The sequence below is a fragment of the Camponotus vicinus genome, unplaced genomic scaffold, assembly GCF_025532165.1.
Source record: "Camponotus vicinus isolate PSW18456_S1 unplaced genomic scaffold, iyCamVici1.0 SCAF_12, whole genome shotgun sequence".
Taxonomy (NCBI): Eukaryota; Metazoa; Arthropoda; class Insecta; order Hymenoptera; family Formicidae; genus Camponotus; species Camponotus vicinus.
The window spans coordinates 3,463,039-3,482,959 of record NW_028141948.1 but is presented as its reverse complement, the minus strand read 5'-3'; the positions used below and the strand labels follow the sequence as shown (position 1 = coordinate 3,482,959).

At 37.1% G+C, this 19,921-nt stretch overlaps 2 protein-coding genes across 7 annotated transcripts in view; one reads left to right on the top strand and one right to left on the bottom strand.

Annotated features, from left to right (window-relative positions):
- Positions 1–19,921, bottom strand: part of LOC145963516 (peroxisomal leader peptide-processing protease-like) — a 76,596-nt gene that overhangs the window by 26,494 nt on the left and 30,181 nt on the right. The window lies entirely within an intron of this gene.
- Itp (ion transport peptide) overlaps positions 1–19,921 on the top strand; it is a 51,053-nt gene that overhangs the window by 2,336 nt on the left and 28,796 nt on the right. For 2 of the 4 annotated variants that reach the window (XM_083085560.1, XM_083085558.1), the window contains exon 1: positions 9,542–9,739. The exons of 1 other annotated variant lie outside the window; for it this stretch is intronic. In XM_083085560.1, coding sequence (XP_082941686.1) covers positions 9,638–9,739 — 102 coding nt within the window. In that variant the 5' untranslated portion in view covers positions 9,542–9,637. Of the gene's footprint in view, positions 1–9,541; positions 9,740–16,731; positions 17,308–19,921 lie in introns of those variants that run through there. One more of the 4 variants, XM_083085562.1, reaches the window with a different exon arrangement.

Here is a 19,921-nt window from a genome sequence, read left to right as displayed (position 1 = left end):
AATATGGAACTTGGGACATATCCTAGAAATATTGTCATTCATTTATTCACAGTTTGTATGGCTGCGTTCGACATCTTATAAAAGGTGTGAAATCTCTTGAATAAAAATGACAGCCATTGTCGATTTTAATATCGCGAGAAACATCGATTTTATTGCAGCCATAAAAAAGAAATATCGTAAAAATAAAAATCCACGAGAAAAAATATATCAAGACAATACGAGAAATATAAATATAAAATATAATCGAATAACGACAGATACTATTGAAAGATAAAATAAACGTATATTTTTGAGGAAAAACTTGATCAAAATCACTCAGAAATAAGCTATGACAGGCGTTTAAAAATACATAATTTATACAGATTAGCCTTTCATATATTTCCCCCTTTCCTCATATCTTATTCTTGCATTTCATTCGGTGTCTCGACCCTAAAGAAAAGTGCGCATATTTATGGCAGCTTTCGGAGAATCGCTTAAACGCAAGCACGCGGCGGAATTGCTCGGCCGCGATTTAAGCGAACCGCAAAGTAACGCGTCGCAAACTAGCAGTAAGGAGAGAAAATGAAATTGCGCGATTCCATTGTCGCTCGGATGACGTAGCCAACGAAATGAGATCGCGTCGACGGACGAGAGGATCGCGCGATCGTCTTTAGACCCGGGCATGTCGCGTACGACATGGGCGTACGTACCGAGGGTATCTCTCTTTCTTCTCGCCTAATAATTTACGAGCTTACCGATCGAAACCGAGAACACTGCTATCTTGCTCAAAATTTGCAGCAAAGCTGAAAGAAAAAAAAAATTCAAGCAAAATGGAGAAAATTTAAATTCCGATTTTCCTAGAGATCGTATTGTTATCGATTATGATTTTGACTTGATTTTTGATCATTAAAATTTCTAAATTTCTTCGATTGTTAATTCGATTCGTTAATCGATTAAAAATATTAGTTATAAATATTTAAAAAAATATAAAATATAAAATATTATAAATATTATAAATATTATAAAATTATTAATAAATATTATAAATTTCTAAATTTCTTCGATTGTTGATGAGAATTAGGATAAGATCGAGGAGCGGGTGGAATTTATTTCGCGCGTAAAAATTCATGCGAGCGCCGATGTCGATGTCGTCGGTCGACGAGTCTCTTCTCGATGCGTCCAGCTGTCTGCCCGAGGCCCCGGGCTCGCCTAATTGTTCGTTTAATTCGCCTCAATTGCTTCTTGGCACGGTCGCGCGAGAATGATATCACGAGGAATCTGACGAAAGGCAACAGGCACGTCGCCCGCTCGAATCGCGCGCGAGACCCTGGTCTTGATTTCCTTGTATTATTTTACTAGACACCGCTGATTGTGAGAGGAAAAACTGCCCATGGTTAGATGCATCTCTTTCTTGAATGTCATCAGATTAATGTTGCTCCCATAGGAAATAATTAGTGTAAATATTAAAAATATTAAAGTTATTAATATTTAAAAAAATATAAAATATTATAAAATTATTAATATTATAAAATATTAAAAATATTAAAAATATAAAATATATAATGTCTATAAAAACACTTTATATTTCATATCACATAAATGTCGTAACAAATGAATGCAAATGTACTATCTTATCTCCCTCAATATGTATAATATTTCTGTCAAAATAGAAGAACAGATAACGTTAAATTTTTCCATAAGAAAACAATTTGGATATCACAAGATAAAAATCGATGTAATAAATAGCTTTAAAAGTTATATATTCAAAGATATCTAATAAAAAACTTATAGATAAAATAGAAAAAAGAATAAAAGAGAGAGAGTTGCTGGTTTCTCGCATCGGAAAACTTTCATCTTCACATTCCTCGCTTCTCGAATGATCTTTCAATATTATGTAAAATGCAAATGTGTGCGAAACTGCAACGGACAGGAATGCAATTTATATGCGCATCGATTATACGAAGCGTATAATCGCAGTCTTCAATGAAATCCGAAGTGTCAACAATCAAATATGTCGAGCTGCGTACGATATACGTTTTTATCTACTACGTTACGATATAACTACAAACGCACATGTCACTTCCGTGGGGCGTCGCGTATCTGCTCGCCGCATAACGAGCGAAGCTCTGAATGAATCGTGATGATAACACGAAAGACGACGGACTTTGACTTGGCGACTTTTACAAATGACTTCGACTTCGTCACGCGACGTCATCGCGTCGTCGAAATGACGGCGTTACATCGATGACGACGGGAAAGGCTGTCTGACAAACCGTATCCCATCGTCGTTTCGATTCCAGCTTGCAATTAGTCTGATTAATTGAATGCGACACACAATGATGTCGCGGAAGAAGAGGAATGTATTTCGGTAGCGAGCGCGTACGAGAGCTGGAACGAGCCGTTCGCCAGCGCGCGAAACGTCAAAGCGCGACTTGACAGTCTCTTTCGCAAGCCACGTGGCGCGGCCGAGTTTCCGTCGCGTTATCTCCCCGGCAAAATCGCGCTCGGATCGTTGGCCATTACGTTATTATTTGCGCTTTGTAGTGTGGCATTTCGCTCACTTGCGAAAGCAACGTACGTGCGTCATTTCGATCCACCGCGAAGTTCAATGTAGGAACGTTCGCGAATTAAATGCCCGTGTCCGATCGGGCGGAACGGACCGTTCGTATACTACCGTCAATCTAAACGTGGAACAGAGCTGTGTCACGTGGCTCTTTCGGCAATAAAGAACTTGATTGATCGTAACGAGACGCTTAACGATATAATATGATATCGAATTTCAACGATATATGATATCCATGTGGATAAGCAAATATCTCACAACTCCACAATATATTTCTTCTATTTTTTAGAAACATTTACATCTGACATTTCCATATACAGGGTGTCCCAGGTATCTTCCGTCCAAAAAAAAAAGGGCAGATTCTCTGGCCAATTTAAAAACGATTTTTCCTCAGCGAAAATGTCGCGGCACTAATAGTTTTCGAGTTATAAACGATTGAAAATAAAGGGTTTTTCGCAAACTAAGGCTTATGGGAATAAAATATTAATAAAGTCACATTCTTTAGTTAATTTTAGGTAGAGTTTACTTTAATAGAATTTTAATTTAAGGCTTAGTTAGGAAGATACATGATGACAAAAATTGGGAATATGCAAAAAATAATGATCTCCCTCGACATTTTCGCTGAGGAAAAATCGTTTTTAAATTGGCCAGAGAATCTGCCTTTTTTTTTGGACGGAAGATACCTGGGACACCCTGTATATATGGCGGATATACAGGGTGTATCTGAAATGATGCACTAAACTTTAGGAGCGTATTCTAGAGGTCAAGACTATTTTTTCCTATTAACATGGGTCCGCAAATGAACCCCCCTCCGAGCTAGAGGCCCCTAAAGTTTGGGGAAAAAATTAAAAATTGCTGTATTTCAGAAAAAAAAAGGTTTTGACGTTACCTATCACCCTCTCTTAAGAGATAAATAAATTTGCGTTGCGGGTGTTCGGTCAATTTCACACATTTTCGAATTTTAGCTCGGAGGGGGGTTCATTTGCGGACCCATGTTCATAAGAAAAAAAAGTCTTATTTTGACCTCTAGAATACGCTCCTAAAGTTTAGTGCATCATTTCAGATACACCCTGTATATTTGTCGTATTTTATTAAAGATAAAAAATATTTCATTGTTTAATTCGCATTAAATGCATCTGTAACCTGAGTGTATATTTTGCGCACGAAATATTCATATGTGATTTGGATGTTTTTATTATATTCCATCCAATAATTGTCGACTCGACACGCACGCGACGCTAGGACCCTCGTCTCGATTTCGTCGCGCGGAGTTTTTAGCCACGAAACGCATGTCCCTCGTCATTACGACGTCATTCCGGCGTGATCTTGACCCGCTGACAGTGGCTTCGATAAATAAAAGATCGAGTTTCGTCCGTAATTTGAGCGGTAAGAAAACGCCCGAGATTTCTTGATTGTTTGCATACTGTACGTTTTTAACGCGTTTTTCGGTTCACTGTGTCAAACTTTTATGACAAATTCTTCGGGGAAAATGAAGAGATTTCTTCCTAAGAATTTCTTCCTAATAAAATCGTCCAAGATTACGTCGCGATCTTCTTATTTGTATATGTAATTAATTTTTATTCTAGTTTAATTATAAAAAAAAAACTTTATTACGATTCATATTTTTGGAATTAAATTCTAAATATAATAAATATAATAAATATAATTGAGAGAGAGAGAGAGATCTAATCAAAATAAAATAAGCCTAAAGCAATGATTAAACTGACATTCTTGAACTGTGACCATTTATAAATGATGACTATAAATATTGTCGCTGATGGTGTTAAGACGAGATAAAAACGACGGCACACCCGCGCTTATCATCTCGGAAGTGTTGTATCGTTTGAAAACATCCTCGATTACGCGATGTTGATGCGATAACTCGCGGTCGCTTCAGTGAGTTATCGATATGTAATGCATATATCAATTTTATACGTAATATATCGCGACACACAAACATACGCATGATATCGTCGAAGTCGAGTGAACATGTGTCTCAATCGAAAGAGAACCGTTAGTCATTCAACAATAATAATCTTGTACATAATTGCGTGCATTAAAAATTATTTAATATCCCCCATCGTTCAATAATAATCCAATAATTATCGAATGATCAGTTTTGAAAAAAAAATCGCGATAGTCAATCTATTTTAAAGAAAAAAAGTACAGGTAGGATTTTAATATAAAATAAATAAGAAATTAATAAAATTCTCATATGAAATACAAATTTTAAATTTCGCAGAAATTCCTCGGAGGTGGGCAAGAGGCTTTAATTAAAATTAAATTTTTTTCGAATTAAGATTTATTTATACTTGATGCAATATTAAGAAAAATTTGCAAAATATGCAAAATCAGTTTTAGAGAAAAATTTTAATTTCCTTTTAAACTGACACAATACCATCTGACTCTTATTATAGCTGAAATTTTTAAATAAAATAAATATATACAAAAAATATGTATAATTTACAAATTATTAATAAATTAATTAATCAATATTATTTTCAAATAGTATATAACTTCAGTAGAGCAACTGTTTGGTTTTGCGAATAAACAGAGAATCCGAATGATTAAAAAAAAAAAGAAAGAAAATTTTTTTTATAATAATCGCGAGAGAGCTAGCGTTAAGTACAATTATAAGCAACATTCGGACTTTCTACGTAAATTCGCTCCCAAAGTAAATCGGGGCACGTGTTATCGACGTAACGTTTCGACATTGCGACAAACGCGGAGAGACTCCCTTTCGCCGATTCTGTCTGCCACGTGAACGAGCTCTCGCTCACGTACGCACGGCTCAAACTCTCTCACTGTCTTCGAATTACACTAGGCAGATAATTCTCTTCCGAGTATTGCTGATCTTAGTAAAAAGATACATTGTTCCGAAGCACGCAGGTGCGCGTGTCTGTATCTTTTTCCGCTCGTGCCCCCGAAATTCTTCTGGACGATTTCTATTAATAACACCAGAGATTCAAGGATAAGTGATTCATTCGTTTTTCTGTCGAGCGATATGCGTCTATAATGATGAAATAAAATGAAGGAAAATTTAGATATATATTCTATTCGATTAATTTTTTGACGCTTTAATTAAAAAAAAATTGAATCTATCCTCTCTGTGTAATTAACATTTTAATGGACAATAATATCATATGTAAATCGCACTTGCATTTTCTTAAAAGATTCTTAGATATGATTAACGACAACACGATGAATACAAATGCGTATTATAAACGACAGTTATCGTTTTAACCGTCAAAAAAATGTCATAATTTCCAAGAAAATACAGGCATTATCTCTATAACACGTGACAAGCAAAATATTAACATGTAACGTACATGTATCATGTATCTTGTTTCTTATAATTTTCTTGCGATATAAATTTTTGAATTTCGCTCGATCTTATCGCGACTATCTATTCGATTCATGGAATACGTTCGCGGTTTAGGCTTGAATCTCCGATTCATTAATCGACGACGGAGAACCGCGCTCGCGAGAGCGGCCACTGATCCAGAAAGTAATCCCGGGAATTCGTTACGAACTCGAAGGCGAGCTACTTTCCGTTCTCAGGGAGGCTGTTGGGTTATTTATAGCGTCCTACCCGCCGCCGCATAGGCTGCAAAAGGAAATTCTCTCTCGCTCTCCTTCTCCTCCACCGCCGCCGCCACCTTCGGCTCGGCATCTCTCATGTCCATATGTATTGTACATACATGTGTACTCTGGACGCGAGAACGAGTGTGTCGGTCCACCTTCTCTTCGGTGCAGGTAAAAACGTAGCCTGAAGGAAGAGATCGCCGGCGATGACGATGGTGGAAGTATATTCACGAGATTTTGTAATATCGAAGGTATAATGACGACGAGAGAGAGATCGCTCCGGGGAATGATTCTTGACAATCATCATCACAGCATTCACAGCTGTTATCGCTACTTCTGATTTTTTAATTTTATTGCGATATGATTAAAACTTATTAAATTTTTTATCTAAATTTTTATTTACTCTAATGTAAATACTTTAAATACTGAATACTTTAAATACTAAATACTTTAAATACTTTAAGTACTAAATACTTTAAATACTTTAAGTATTTTAAATACTTTAAATACTTTAAGTACTTTAAATACTTTAAGTACTTTAAATACTTTAAATTTACTAATATAAATACTTGTATAAATACTAATATAAATACTTTAAATACTAATATAAATACTTTAAATACTTTGAGTACTTTAAATACTTTAAATTTACTAATATAAATACTTGTTTTTCAATCACTTATATATATTATATAAATACTATAGGAATGCATCACGTGTGTCACAGGATAATCACTTGACGAACTGTATGTTCTCTCGCGGAAACGCTTAATCCAGAAGAGCTCGCTGGATGGCATCTGGCTGATATATCTTCCTGTTTCCTAGAAGCGCGCTGAATCGAACGCGCGAGTATTCCCTTTTGGATAAATCATTGATGAATGAATTGCTTGTATCCCGTGCTTGAATCTCGCTGCCTATTCATCTCTCTCTCTCTCTTTTTCTCGCGTGCGTGTCTTCCGACTTGCGAGATCATCGTCTGTAATGTACATATGATTCACTGCCATATGATAGTTTCCTGTCCATGTTGTTTAGCGGTCGCTCACCACTACGAGCATCCGGAAAGTTGGACCACCTCGATTCAGATTATCTAATCGCGAACATATACGACGATTTTTTTCTCCCGATATATCTTACAATATTTTTTAAGATAATAGAAAGTATGCGAAATGTGCGTAAATCGTGAATCGCGGAACTAAACAGCAAGGTTGAATTTTTACATGGGTATCGTGGTGGATTTTCCCTCGTCAAGAATATTAGTCATTAAAATACAGACATTTATTGACATTTATATATAATGACTCGATTCTATACATGACACATTGTATCTTAACATTTTGTCTGTGCTACAAGTTTGATGGAATCTTATTTACATTACGCTGAAATAATTGGGACTGAAAGGGAAAATTTGGAGAAATACTCAATTACAGAGAATTTTTGGAGAATTATATTTAGAATTACTGATTTAAAATTATGATTAAAAAAATCGCGAATAAATTTCCAATAAATGATTTTCTTCTAATTAAGTTCTAACACACATAATGAGAGCAAAACTAATGACACTATTATCTTAACGTTAAATATGGCAATAAAAGGGACAAATGTAGCAGTCATTCATCGATGTTTAATGTCATTCATCGTTATGAAAGCGTATAAGAACGAAACACCTCCCGTGTTTACGTTGTTCAATTCACCGAAATATATCCTTTCGAGTCTCTGTCCTCTTTCTCTCTCTCTCTTTCTCTTTTCACGACCAAACAAACAAACAAGTCTCCCTCCAAAATTCCACCGTCGAGACGGTACGGCACGCTTCTGCGATTTTTCATGGAATATAGCACGAACGGAGATTCAGGTCGGCCGTCTGGCGCAGAAGCTATTCGCGGAAGCTGGGCGCGCCTGTCACGTCGTCTGTCGCGTCGCCTGTCACGTCGCCTGGCACCCACCAGCGGGAGGGTCGTCCGTTTAACTGTGTTAAGTGCCCTGTACCTACCGGGAGCACATGATGCGAGAGGAGAAGAGAGAGTCCGCGATCTAAGCTCGTATGCAGGACCCTACATGACGACGGATAAAGCCGTCAGTAGTGTTCGTCGCGGGCGCTGAGTCTCTCCTGTGTTGGACCAGCTCGCATTCGATGTGACCGCCGAAATCAAACCTGCATTATGTCTTCCACATCGTTCGCCGGCCGTCGAATCACGTGTCTTGGAATTTTTACACATGACATCAAAGAAATCGAGGCCTTCCTAGATAGACGAACTCTTGGAAATCATCGTTCACGAGACACGTTTTACGCTGCTCTGTTTTTTTCTGACGGACCTGAGTCTGATCCGAGTGCGATCGGAGTTCGTGGAACTGTCGGGAGTTACGTGTTCGGGAATTTTCGTCACGTCACGTCCAAGAGAAGAAGGATCTTCGAATTCTCGAGATACTCGAGTCTCTCTTCGTAAAGATTTCCACGCTCGATGATACGTTGATCTTTCGAGATCGTATCTGCAAAATTTTGAAGAGACGGAAGAAGAGATGGTTGGAAGACCGAAATAGCTAGTGTGTGTGTGTTGAAAATTGCGAAAATTGCAAGGACTCTCGCAGTGAAAATTCCTCGAAATTCTTTCTGCGATTTTATCTTCGACATTGGCGAGTGTAAATACATCCGTACGTACGCTTAAAAGTTCCACGGGAACAAAACACGGCTCGTGGGACGAACGTCCGGGCATTACAAATATTACGCGCGATCGTTTGCGTTCCTCATTTTTAAAGGCGAATTCAATTCTTTCCGCATTACGTGATCCGCGCGCGCGCGCGCGCTTCATGGTGAGCGTGAGAAAATCGGCGTGACCGGCCGCCGACTAGCACGGATACGGACATTATTAACCCATCAGAGAGAGTCCGGACCCCGATACGAAGGTTCTTCCCTATGCGAGCACGAATGAATCCGACGAATTGAACCGAGGCTCCTATAGATCCACGAGACGGATCTAAATATATTCAAGAAAGTCTCTTTCCCATTCGTGAGAGAGCTCCAAGGGAGATCGCAGGCTTGCTGCATTTCTGGAAACTGCGAACGAGCAAAGCTTCCGATGCGAAAAAAGTAGCAGCGAAATAGGAAAACAATATGAAGAGCGACGAGGGTCGATGCTTTATAAGCGGGAGATCGATCGCGCAATTTCTCCCTACGTTGGACGATAATTCGAGGAGCGTCCTCGCGAGTGAACAATTGAAGAGTGACGGGGATTTACGCGCGGGATCTGCCGATTGGTCGAGATCGCCGTGAAACGACGAGGAGTGAAAAAGTGCGCGATTATGCGAACGAACCCCCTCGGGCCCCAAGTTCACAACATCGAGTATTTCGAGAGCAAGAACGACGGTGGACCGGACGGAGGGGGGAAGGAGGGGAGGGGAGGGGAGTTATTATTGAGGAAAAGTGAAAGAAACGCGTGCACGCGAGGAAGCACGTGGCAACCTGAATTGGGACCTGGTGCAATCTTGCCTCTTGTACAGGAATCTTTCTCCTGGCGAATGTGTACGCATACGTTTGTGCGATCCTGTTGGGACGCTTTCTTGCCGAGCCTCTCACCGTTCTCGTCCGCCGATATATGTGCGGCTATGATCTCAAACAAGGTGAGGACGCAGCGATTTCAGCTCGATAAACAGTCGCGATCGCGAAAAGTACGAAGACTCGTTGTGAAAGACGAGGTATCAGTGCGTAAAAATAATTTTCCTCGAGGAAAAAGGGAAAAGAAATTTTCGTCAAGGATTAATAATGCTAATAATATTCGTAAAATATACCATATATGGCGATATTTGAAATAATTTGGAAATAAAGAATATTTTCCTTGTTATTTTTTTCCAAAATAATTATAAATATTCGAAATTGTTACTTTTGGAACAAATTTTACATTCATTATAAGAGATCTACACATACTTGATTTCTTCGTTTTTATCACGTTTTTATATTTTAATCAGTTTCTTTAATATTGTGTCGCCAGAATAAATTCCAGGTTCACAGGGGTGAAAATTCTTTTAATCAAAATAATCAAATTTATTTGGTAAATAATTTACCAAATAAATTTGATTATTTTGATTAAAAGAATTGTCACTTCCGTGAAAAATGTATTTGGTAAATAATCAATTTATTTGGTAAATTTGATTATTTTGATTAAAAGAATTTTCACTCCCGTGAAAAATTTATTTGGAAGATGCTTATCCGCGATTATTATACGGCGAGTATCTTTAAGATATACCTTACCTCATATTGTTGATATTTTATTTTTACGTCTCATTGATCTCCTCAACCTTGTCGCCAGAATAAACCCTACGGAGCTCAGGTTAACGCGCTACAGAAGGTCTCGAGCAAAGATAGCCGCACGCGGCCGCGATATTCCTTCCTGATTGCCGTGATTGGCGAAGGAGGAAGTCGGGATAAGGATCGCGCTTATGATCAATTTGCCGTATACCATTATCGAAATAATAAATCGGCGAATAATCGATCGAATTGATCGCGAATTATTCACATCATCGAGCAGTTTATATGCATGTCACTTTGCATGAAATAAGCTCCAACTTGTCCGCCTTGATTATCGATCGATTGATGAATAACGATAGTAATTTGCAACGAGATTTATTTGCTAATTATTCACGTAATTAACGTGTACGTATGCATATATATATATATATGTCTACAATTTCTAATTAATTTTTTTAATTTTAATGTGTACAGTTAAATCTTACCGTCACATAATTAATTTTATTATTATAATATAGAGACATTTTATCACTTAATTTTAAAGCTTCGAGGATGTGCAAATGGATTTAAGATAGAGAATAACGATTATTATATAATTAATTGATTAAAATATTATTTAAACCGCCAGCAGTTGCGAAATGTAAAGTCTATTGCTACTTTGTTGAAAGTAGCAATTTAAAAATATTTTCAAGTTTTTGTAGTTTAATTAATTAGTATTAGCGCAATGATTATAGCGGTACCTTAAAGCAACGAGAAATCGCAGGAAACTTGAAATACAGTTATCCGCTGCTGTTTTTCATCGCAAGGATGAGGCAATCAATATGTTGATACATCAATCGGGTAGGTTCCGCGTTCGCGGATTAATACAAGGTGTTCTAATTATATACACTGATTCCTACATACGTGCTCTTAAAAATTGCATCATTTTCAAAAAAATAAGAGGTGCACTTTTCTCGACCATCTTTCAAATCGATCATTATTTCTAAATCGAACCCACGATTATATTTATTTCGCAACTGATGCGAATGTCCGTCGATACAATCGGTATTCGCGAGTATCAGTATATTTCTTCTCGTTCATTTATCAATTTTTTGCCGAGAGTCATTTCCCTCTAATTACGTGCATACATTCATAATAAGAGAAACGATTGTCAGCAAAAAATCTGCAAATAACCAAAGACACATCGGTACAATTTATCATTCTGAATGTATGGACTGATGTTGCGAGTCTTTTTCCTCCAGCTGTGCTTCGCAATGTTTCTCATAGACATGTTAATCTCACAACATTCGCATGGCATTTTACTTACTTAAAAAAGGCCTTATTATCCTCTTTATTTATCCCAACGTCTGACGGTAAAATATATTTATTTACAAAATGTCACGCATAAGATTAGTGTCACGCACACACAAATGGCAAAACATAAATCTATTATCTTTAATTAACATCCATGAAGTAAGCTATAATGTTGTCCTAAAACGGCATAATTAATTTTTGCGATTTTTCGAATAATTCAAACAAATTAATTTTCTACTTTGCTTCGACACTCACAAATTTATTTCATAATGTGAAAAATTACTCGCAGACATTCTAAGCAACAAATCTGTTCAGACAGATTTCTGTCTCCAGAATGTGCTAAACCTTAATTAATTATACATAAGAAGCGATTCCGAGTAAACTTCCCGAGGTAAAGACGGTCGTCGTTTTGACTCATGTCAGATTTATATATAAATCATGGCTCTCTCGGAAATTTATTTTCTACTATGTCATCGCAGTTTTTCACATAAAATGGAATTATCGGCCGCTACACTTACCGAGTGTAGCATAATTGCATTTAATTAAGATTCCCCGGAATTACACAGCAATTTAGTTAAGTGAATCATTCGTCAGCTTTTCTCGACACGAGATGTTACACAACTTCTTATCATTCAACAATGTAAAAAGGAAAAAAGAAATAAATAAAAGATAAAGACCGTGAAAAACGCGGCTTTGAAAGAACCGGCATTGAATCCCCACACATAATTGGCCATAATTGATGCGTCTCATTGGTTCATCTCTCGATGTTGGTGAATCTTACTCTCGCGAGTATTTTCAGTTTTCCAGAAATATACTGACTTGCGCCGCTTATCTGATTTCGTGCGATCGTCATTCATCGCATCTTAACGGATAATAACAAAGATCGCGCATGATTAAAATGCTGATTAAATGGCGCATCCGTTGCATCGTCATCCTCCGTATTTTCCAAAGGGACGCGTTATAATCAAAAGAAATGCGTCACTGAAGAGGCTTTTTTTTATTTGTCTAATTTATTTTTATAAAACATCTACGCAACTTCTATTTTAAAAAAAATCTTAAATAAAATCAAATAATTATATGACGTGTATTTTTCAACAGAACGGTTCGCTGTAAAAAGTTTCGATGAAATTGAAAGTCAGCGGGCAATTAAACGATCGAGAAAAAGAAAAAAAGCCCTTAAGAACCTATCAATTCCGCAAAGCGGCGCGCTCGTTTAGGACAAACGCGAAAGCGACCGACGCAAAAGCCGATCGGGAAAGTACTCGGTCCAGTTTGAATCGTACGATTTGTATTATGCATTTGTGTACACGCAACTATTCAGACTGTCACAATCAATACAGTCGTCGAACAAACGGAGGCACAAAAATACATTTCTTTCATGTATCATTATTAGAGAGGAATAAATAGCGTTGCTAGGGATTTTAGCGCGATTTCGCGTTTTTAGGGATTTTTAATAATAAAATTTAAAATTTAAGTTTACAACATAATCAGTATATTCTTAAAATTTTCGTGTTTTTTGGGATTTTCGCATTTTTAGGGATTTTTAATAACAAAATTTAAAATTTAAGTTTACAACATAATCAGTATATTCTTAAAATTTTCGCATTTTTAGGGATTTTCGCGTTTTTAGGGACTTTTAATAAGAAAATTTAAAATTTAAATTTACAACGTAATCATTTATATTCTTAAAATTTCAGTCGATTTTAATTAACTTGCAATAGTAAACGTTTCCAATTTTTTTAATTAAATTTTAATTATTAAATCTGTAGATGAAAATTAAAAAAATTAAAATGTTACTTCATTCCATGATATTCTTTTTTCTAAACGAAGAAATTGAAATTTATATTTATGAAAAGTCTGTGACGATATTGATAGATGTAGAAAAGTGCTGCGCACATTCGTAACTGATATTTCCGCATATGGGGAATTGGTCAAGCCTGAGTGTCTCTCATAATAAACCTCCGGACCCCTTATCGTCTTATCTCCCATTCTGCTCGTAACGTAAAACTTGCTCGTTATTGGCTCTCGATCCGAAAACTCGTTTTCGCACGTCATTTTCCCTTTCAGTTCTACGCCCGCCAACACTTTTATCGTAACTCTTTTCGCAACTCTCGTCGTCGCGAGTTATCGACCTTAAGCCACAATGAAGTTTTATCTTTATCAGCCTTATCTCGGGCTAAACCGGGCCAGGAATAACCGGCGAATACATGCAACAATGCGTAAATCAAGGTGCACCCGCTGTTGCACCGGTATCTAAGTACATCGAGCGTATTAATTTGAATTTTCAGCAAGGTTGACCTACCAACACGTCGCCGAGTAATCTTGTTCAAGGCTAATGAACTTTATTGTTCGTTACGTTAATATATAATAATACTTTTCTTCGCGCCAATTAAGAATCAGAAACGATAACCGACCTTATTACGTAACTTGCGTCACGCAACACGTGTAATCGCCGATATTTTTCCGCAGATATTCTGTTCCTCCACGCTCAGAATTATCGGCTTGCATTATTTATCGATGATTAATGACTCATTCTATCCTTAATCCCTCACGAGACAATATAAGCCGGTTCTCAAAAGCGATTATCATAAATGAAAATGCAGTATCTCAATTAGATGAACGGACAGGCGGATAGAATAATTGCTCTCGCCTTTGGAATTATTTTCCTTGCCTCGAGTCCAAGGGGACAGAGGAAAGAAAAAACAGTAGAGGGGACACTGTGTCATTATGTACGACACTCTTAATAACCGCTATGGCTACGGCAGTTGTCTCGGCTTGGTTGATGCAACCATCGAACAAGTTTGCGCGAAACGCTGGGAGCGATTGGACTCCCAAATAACGCGGTCTAAATTTTTATGCTTGCTCTTCGTCAAAATGTAACGCAGCAGAGGCTGCCTCTTTTTCAGTCATTTGTCTATGCTGTTTTAAAATGTAACGCTTGTTAAAGTTACGTCAGATACTACTAGTGTAGAGAAAGCGTATTATCTATCTCTCTCTTTCTCTCGTGAGATGTTCGAATTTATTATATTTATAATCATAGCCTGGATTTTTTGGATTTGACAATTTAAAAATTGTTAAAATATATTATTTAAAGCTTGCAAAATTACACTGGTTTTATGCATATTGAAAACAATTAATATGTAAAAAAATTATACCCATATATAATTTTTTATTTTTTGACATGTATTTTTTTAATATAAATTTTTTTTATATATAATATATAATTAATATATTATATTTATTAATTAATATATGTAATATATTTAATATATTAATTAATATATATAATTTTTTTAATATATTATAAATTTCCAATTTTTCTAATATATTAAATAAAATTTCCACCTACGGTAGTTGTTTTTCCGCTTGAGTCATTCTTCACGTAATATGATTATTAGAGCATTACATTATTGCATAATGGAATTTTATAATAGTATCTTATAATAGTATCTAATCGTAGTACGATTTTTTTTATAACAATTATAGTTGCATCTTTACGATCTACAGCCGATTTTGATTCATTCCGATTTAAATGATGATTTATTCATTAATGCATATTTTATCATTCTTCATTTGACAATTTGTAACCGATAATTGAGATAAATTAGTCACGGAATTGACTCGTAAGAAACTCTTCATATAACGAGATCGGTAAAACAAATGGTTGAATTTTTGCAATAAGTTGTTAAGTGAGGGAAACTATAATTATTTTACGATATTGCCAACGAATAGAGAGGAGGAGCTCAAAACTTGTAAAGACATAATCTAATCTAAATAAATATAAGAGAGGAATAAGGCACTAAGAGCCAGCGCAGATTTTTTTGCACGTATTTAATTATGTAATGATTAATAAGTTTACAAATCATGCACCATTTCTTCGATTACATAAAATATTTAAATGACGCGGATGTTTCGACCCCTTTTTTGGATCATCTTCAGCGCAACGAATTGAAGGAATAGAATATAATAAAACACAATAATATAAAAATAATATAAAATAATATAAAAATAATATAAAAATAATATAAAAATAATATAAAAATAAATCTTATATTTATTTAAATTTTTAGAGCCATATATTTATTTTCTTAGTAATCTAATCTACTTCAACATGGGTCGGGGACATTTACATTCAATTCTTCTGTGCATCTCGGAAGTGACTTCCGGAAGATCGAGGAATCGTCGTCGAATTTACGATCCGGAAGGAAGTAACCGCGTTTCTCTCTCCGAGGAACGCTCCTGTTCTTACTCGCGTCTACTCTCTCGTTACCATACAGCTAAACAGCTCGCTACTCGCGCTCGCATAACCGCGTTCTCTAGAGGTCCGCGCTCGTTCCGGGTCCCCGACCCATGTTGAGAGCCGCCGCGAGTCGGTCCCCTCGTTCCCTCTCTCTTTTACTGTCCCTGTCGATCTGTTCTCCATCGCTTCTCCCTCTCTCTCTCTTTCTGTCTCTGTCAACATAGGCTAGTGCCCCCGTAGAAGCAAGAAAAACCAATAGGACCGACAAAGACAAGGCGATAGGACGAGGAGGAAGTACATACGCGAAAGAAGAAAGGCGAGAGAGAAAGAAAAGGGAAGGACGAGGAGAAAGAAAAAGCGCATGTGGTACGAGAATCCGGACAGCGAAGAAAGAAAGAAAAAGAAAGAGAGAAAGAGAGAGAGAAAGAGAGACGCTCTTTGAGTGCATGCAAGCGCAAAGAGACGAGAGGGCGAAGGAGGAACGACAATCGGGAATAACACGCGGGGGGTCTTGGCTCTCACACGACGGTGGACGGAGGGGCCGGGGGGGCCGGGGGGGGAGGATGGATGCAGCGAGGAAGGGTGCGCGTAGAGACGAGAGAGGAGCGAAGGCGGCGGTGTCGGTGGTAGAAGGAAGGTGGAGGAGGAGAAGAGGGAGGGGGAGGGGGAGGAGGGCGATTGAGCCAGCGCGAGGGGGGTCCGAGAACGACGAAGATACGGCAGAGAGGGGGCCGGAGGGCCCGGGGGGGTCGGTGGGGGTCTGGCAAGGAGCGCGGGATCCCATTGGTTCGCGGCCGGGCCATATTATAAGCGGCTGCAGTCCGCGCTAGTTAATGTTAGCTCGAGCCTCTACGCGAGACGACGCATCTCTGTTGCCCGCCGCCGCCGCCGCCGCCACTATCCTACTACTCGCTACTACTATTGCTACCACACGCGTGTCTATGGTATATATAGCGCCGAGTATCGCGTGAGAGTCGTACGATACGTTTTGCGTGTACGGATACCGTGTGTAGGAGGCGAGGATTAAAAAGAGAGGGACTGTCACGACCCGCGTAAGACGCGTACACGTTGATAAGAGATACGCGCGGAGCCGGTCGCATCAAAGGGAACCTCCAATTTTTTTTTTTCCACGCGATACCCGAGATCCCGCCCGCGAGATACTGGAAGTAGTTCCTGCATTTTTATCGATCCAGTGTCGTTCGGAGTCGCGTGTCGATCGTAAGATTGGGGCGGCGAGTGTCAAAAGTGATCGAAGACGGGAATTTTAACTCGTCGGATTCCGGGTGCGAGAGGAGGGGAAAAGTAAGAAGAGATAAGGCGGAGAAAGGGACCTTAGTTTCTTTGGACGTACACCAGCGAAAGGTGCGAGAAGATCGAGATAAGTCGCAGGAGACCGAAGCGAATAACAAAGTAAGTCCCGTTACACATTATCCTTGCAGAACGAAATTGGAGAAACGTCTCGATGTTAGCTACGTTATCCATATATTCCGATTGTTATCAATGATACCCTTGACATAATGTGTTTATAAGTTATATTTTTGACGTACAGCGCGAAAATAGCACAATACGTATACAGATTGCAACACGAATATCCATTGTAATGCGAGAACGCATATAAGGTTCAATTGTTCGCTTTTCCTCTTATATATGGATTGCGACTTGTGACTTTCAGAGAGAGAGAGAGAGAGAGTTAATTTTATAATTTCATATATTTCATATATCATTCTAAAACAACAAAAATGACTGTCGAAAAATTCTCGTTTTTGGAGTTTCTAAAGCCTATATCTCAAAATTAGGAAATTCTAACGAATTATCGAATCGAGAGAATTCACATTAATTCCTAATATAATTTTGATATTGAAATAATCCCGATATCCACGTGGAAGATACAAGAAAGAGAGAGGAAGAAGTACTTATTAAGTATTTCTATAAGACAAGTACTCTAAGAATAAGAATATAAGGTTTACAAAAGTAAAAAATCGCAAATTAATGTAATAAAAATTAAGACAAGTGCGAGAAAGAAAGAAAGCGAAAGATGGTAAGAGAGATTTGACATCTTTGTGTTTTCCTCTAGTTGAACTGAGAAGTAGAAGCAAACAGGTGGTCACAAATAGACGATCTGCTGCTTTTCGTTATTTTAATTTTTTGATTTTTATCTTTTCTCGAAGGCTTAATAAGTAGCTATATTAAAAGTAAGAAATTAATTTTTGTCAAATCTATAATCAAAAATTTATTTTTAATTAATCTCATGATGCACATAAAAATTTGACATTTATTCTGATATAATTAAGTTTTACGAATTAAAAATGTTATTTAATTGAATAATAAAATAAAATCTTTCGTTTTGACGCAATTTTTTCAAATTTGAATTCTATCGAGGAAATATATTTTCTATACATTTTCAAAAGTATTAAAAATATCGCGATGTTTAGATAGAGGAAAACTCTCGTCTCTTGCCTCACAACTTACGCTTTCGCAATTTGAAGTGTTAAAGAGCACGGTTAACCCCTCATGCACTTGACCTTTGCGCACTTGGGTGACGCCGGAGCCTATTCAAGGGTGGCGAATGGTATCTCGACATTTAGTCCTTTGTTTCTTTAGTACGTGATGTAATCTTACGACCTAAAGCATAATCGTAAATCTATATTGCATCATTTTTTTCTCCTAATTTTTTCCATAAATTAAATTTACGAAAATAAATTTTTCAAATAAATTAAAAAACGAAAGACCTAATTATCTTTTTCAAATCTTCTATTTCATTGTTAAAAAATTCAAGACCCAATAGTGTTCGCAACTAAAGAATAAATGCAGTTCCTAATAAGTTTCTATAAATATGAAGGCTAGTCAATTAATTCTATTAGCACTTCTTCTAGGCAGTCAATATTTATATTAGGACGCAAACACATACGCATACACTTTTTTCCTTCAATAAAAAGAAAGAAAAAGACGAAAGCAACACACATACATGCACTCACATACAGTATGCTAGGTGACCGATCATGGACCTAAGACAGCAAGACGCTCGACGGTGGCCTCCTCGCTCGTTTTCAGTCACTCGTTCTCCTTGTCCTTCTATAACAACCCACGCAGCCGTCGGGACGAGACGTGCTTTTTCTGCATCCGTGATTCTGGATCGATCGTCGTGGATCCCGCGATTAAAATCGAGACCGACAAAATGACCGAGCCGCCCACCCACGATTTCCTCGAGAGTATCTCTCTCACTGTCACCGTAAAAAAAAAAAAAAAAAAAATACAAGACAGGAGAATCGTGACACGCAAACGCTGTGGGAAATTTTAGAATCGGGCAAGAGAGAGGGATCTCTCGGGCCCGGTTGCGTCACGATCCTCGGATAAGAGCCTCGTTCATGCTCTCGATCTGTTCGTGGGGCCACCGATTCCTACGATGCATGATTTACATACACGAGCAACACGAAACGAGGATAGTTTATTTTGGAAGCGGAATATATATAGAACGATACCTAGTTCATAAGCTAATTCAAGATAAGTTGAGAGTAAACTTAATTATCATTTCGTTGGATTAAATTAATGATTGGCAAAAAGCATGGGACTGAAGAGAGAAAGGTGTTATTCCAAAGTCTACTTTTTAAAATTATACTATTCTTGGAGATAATTAAATTGTAACGCAAGAACATATTTCTCATTTTTTAACAGTTATAAAAAATTGCATTATTTCATATGAAATATATGTCTCATTTAAAGTATATAATTAGCTAATATTATTTTTAGAATTTTCGAAAATTGAGTCGCAACGTGTACAATGTTGATTTTCACTTTGTTACTATTACATTAATTATTTTTTTGAAATTATACTATTCTTAGAGATAATTAAATTGCAAAAACATATTTTCTCATTTTTTAATAATGTTATAAAAAATTGCATTATTTCATGTAAAATATATGTCTCGTTTAAAGCAGATAATTAGCTTATATTATTTTTAGAATTTTCGAAAATTGAGTCGCAACGTGTACAATGTTGATTTTTACTTTTTTATTATTACATTAC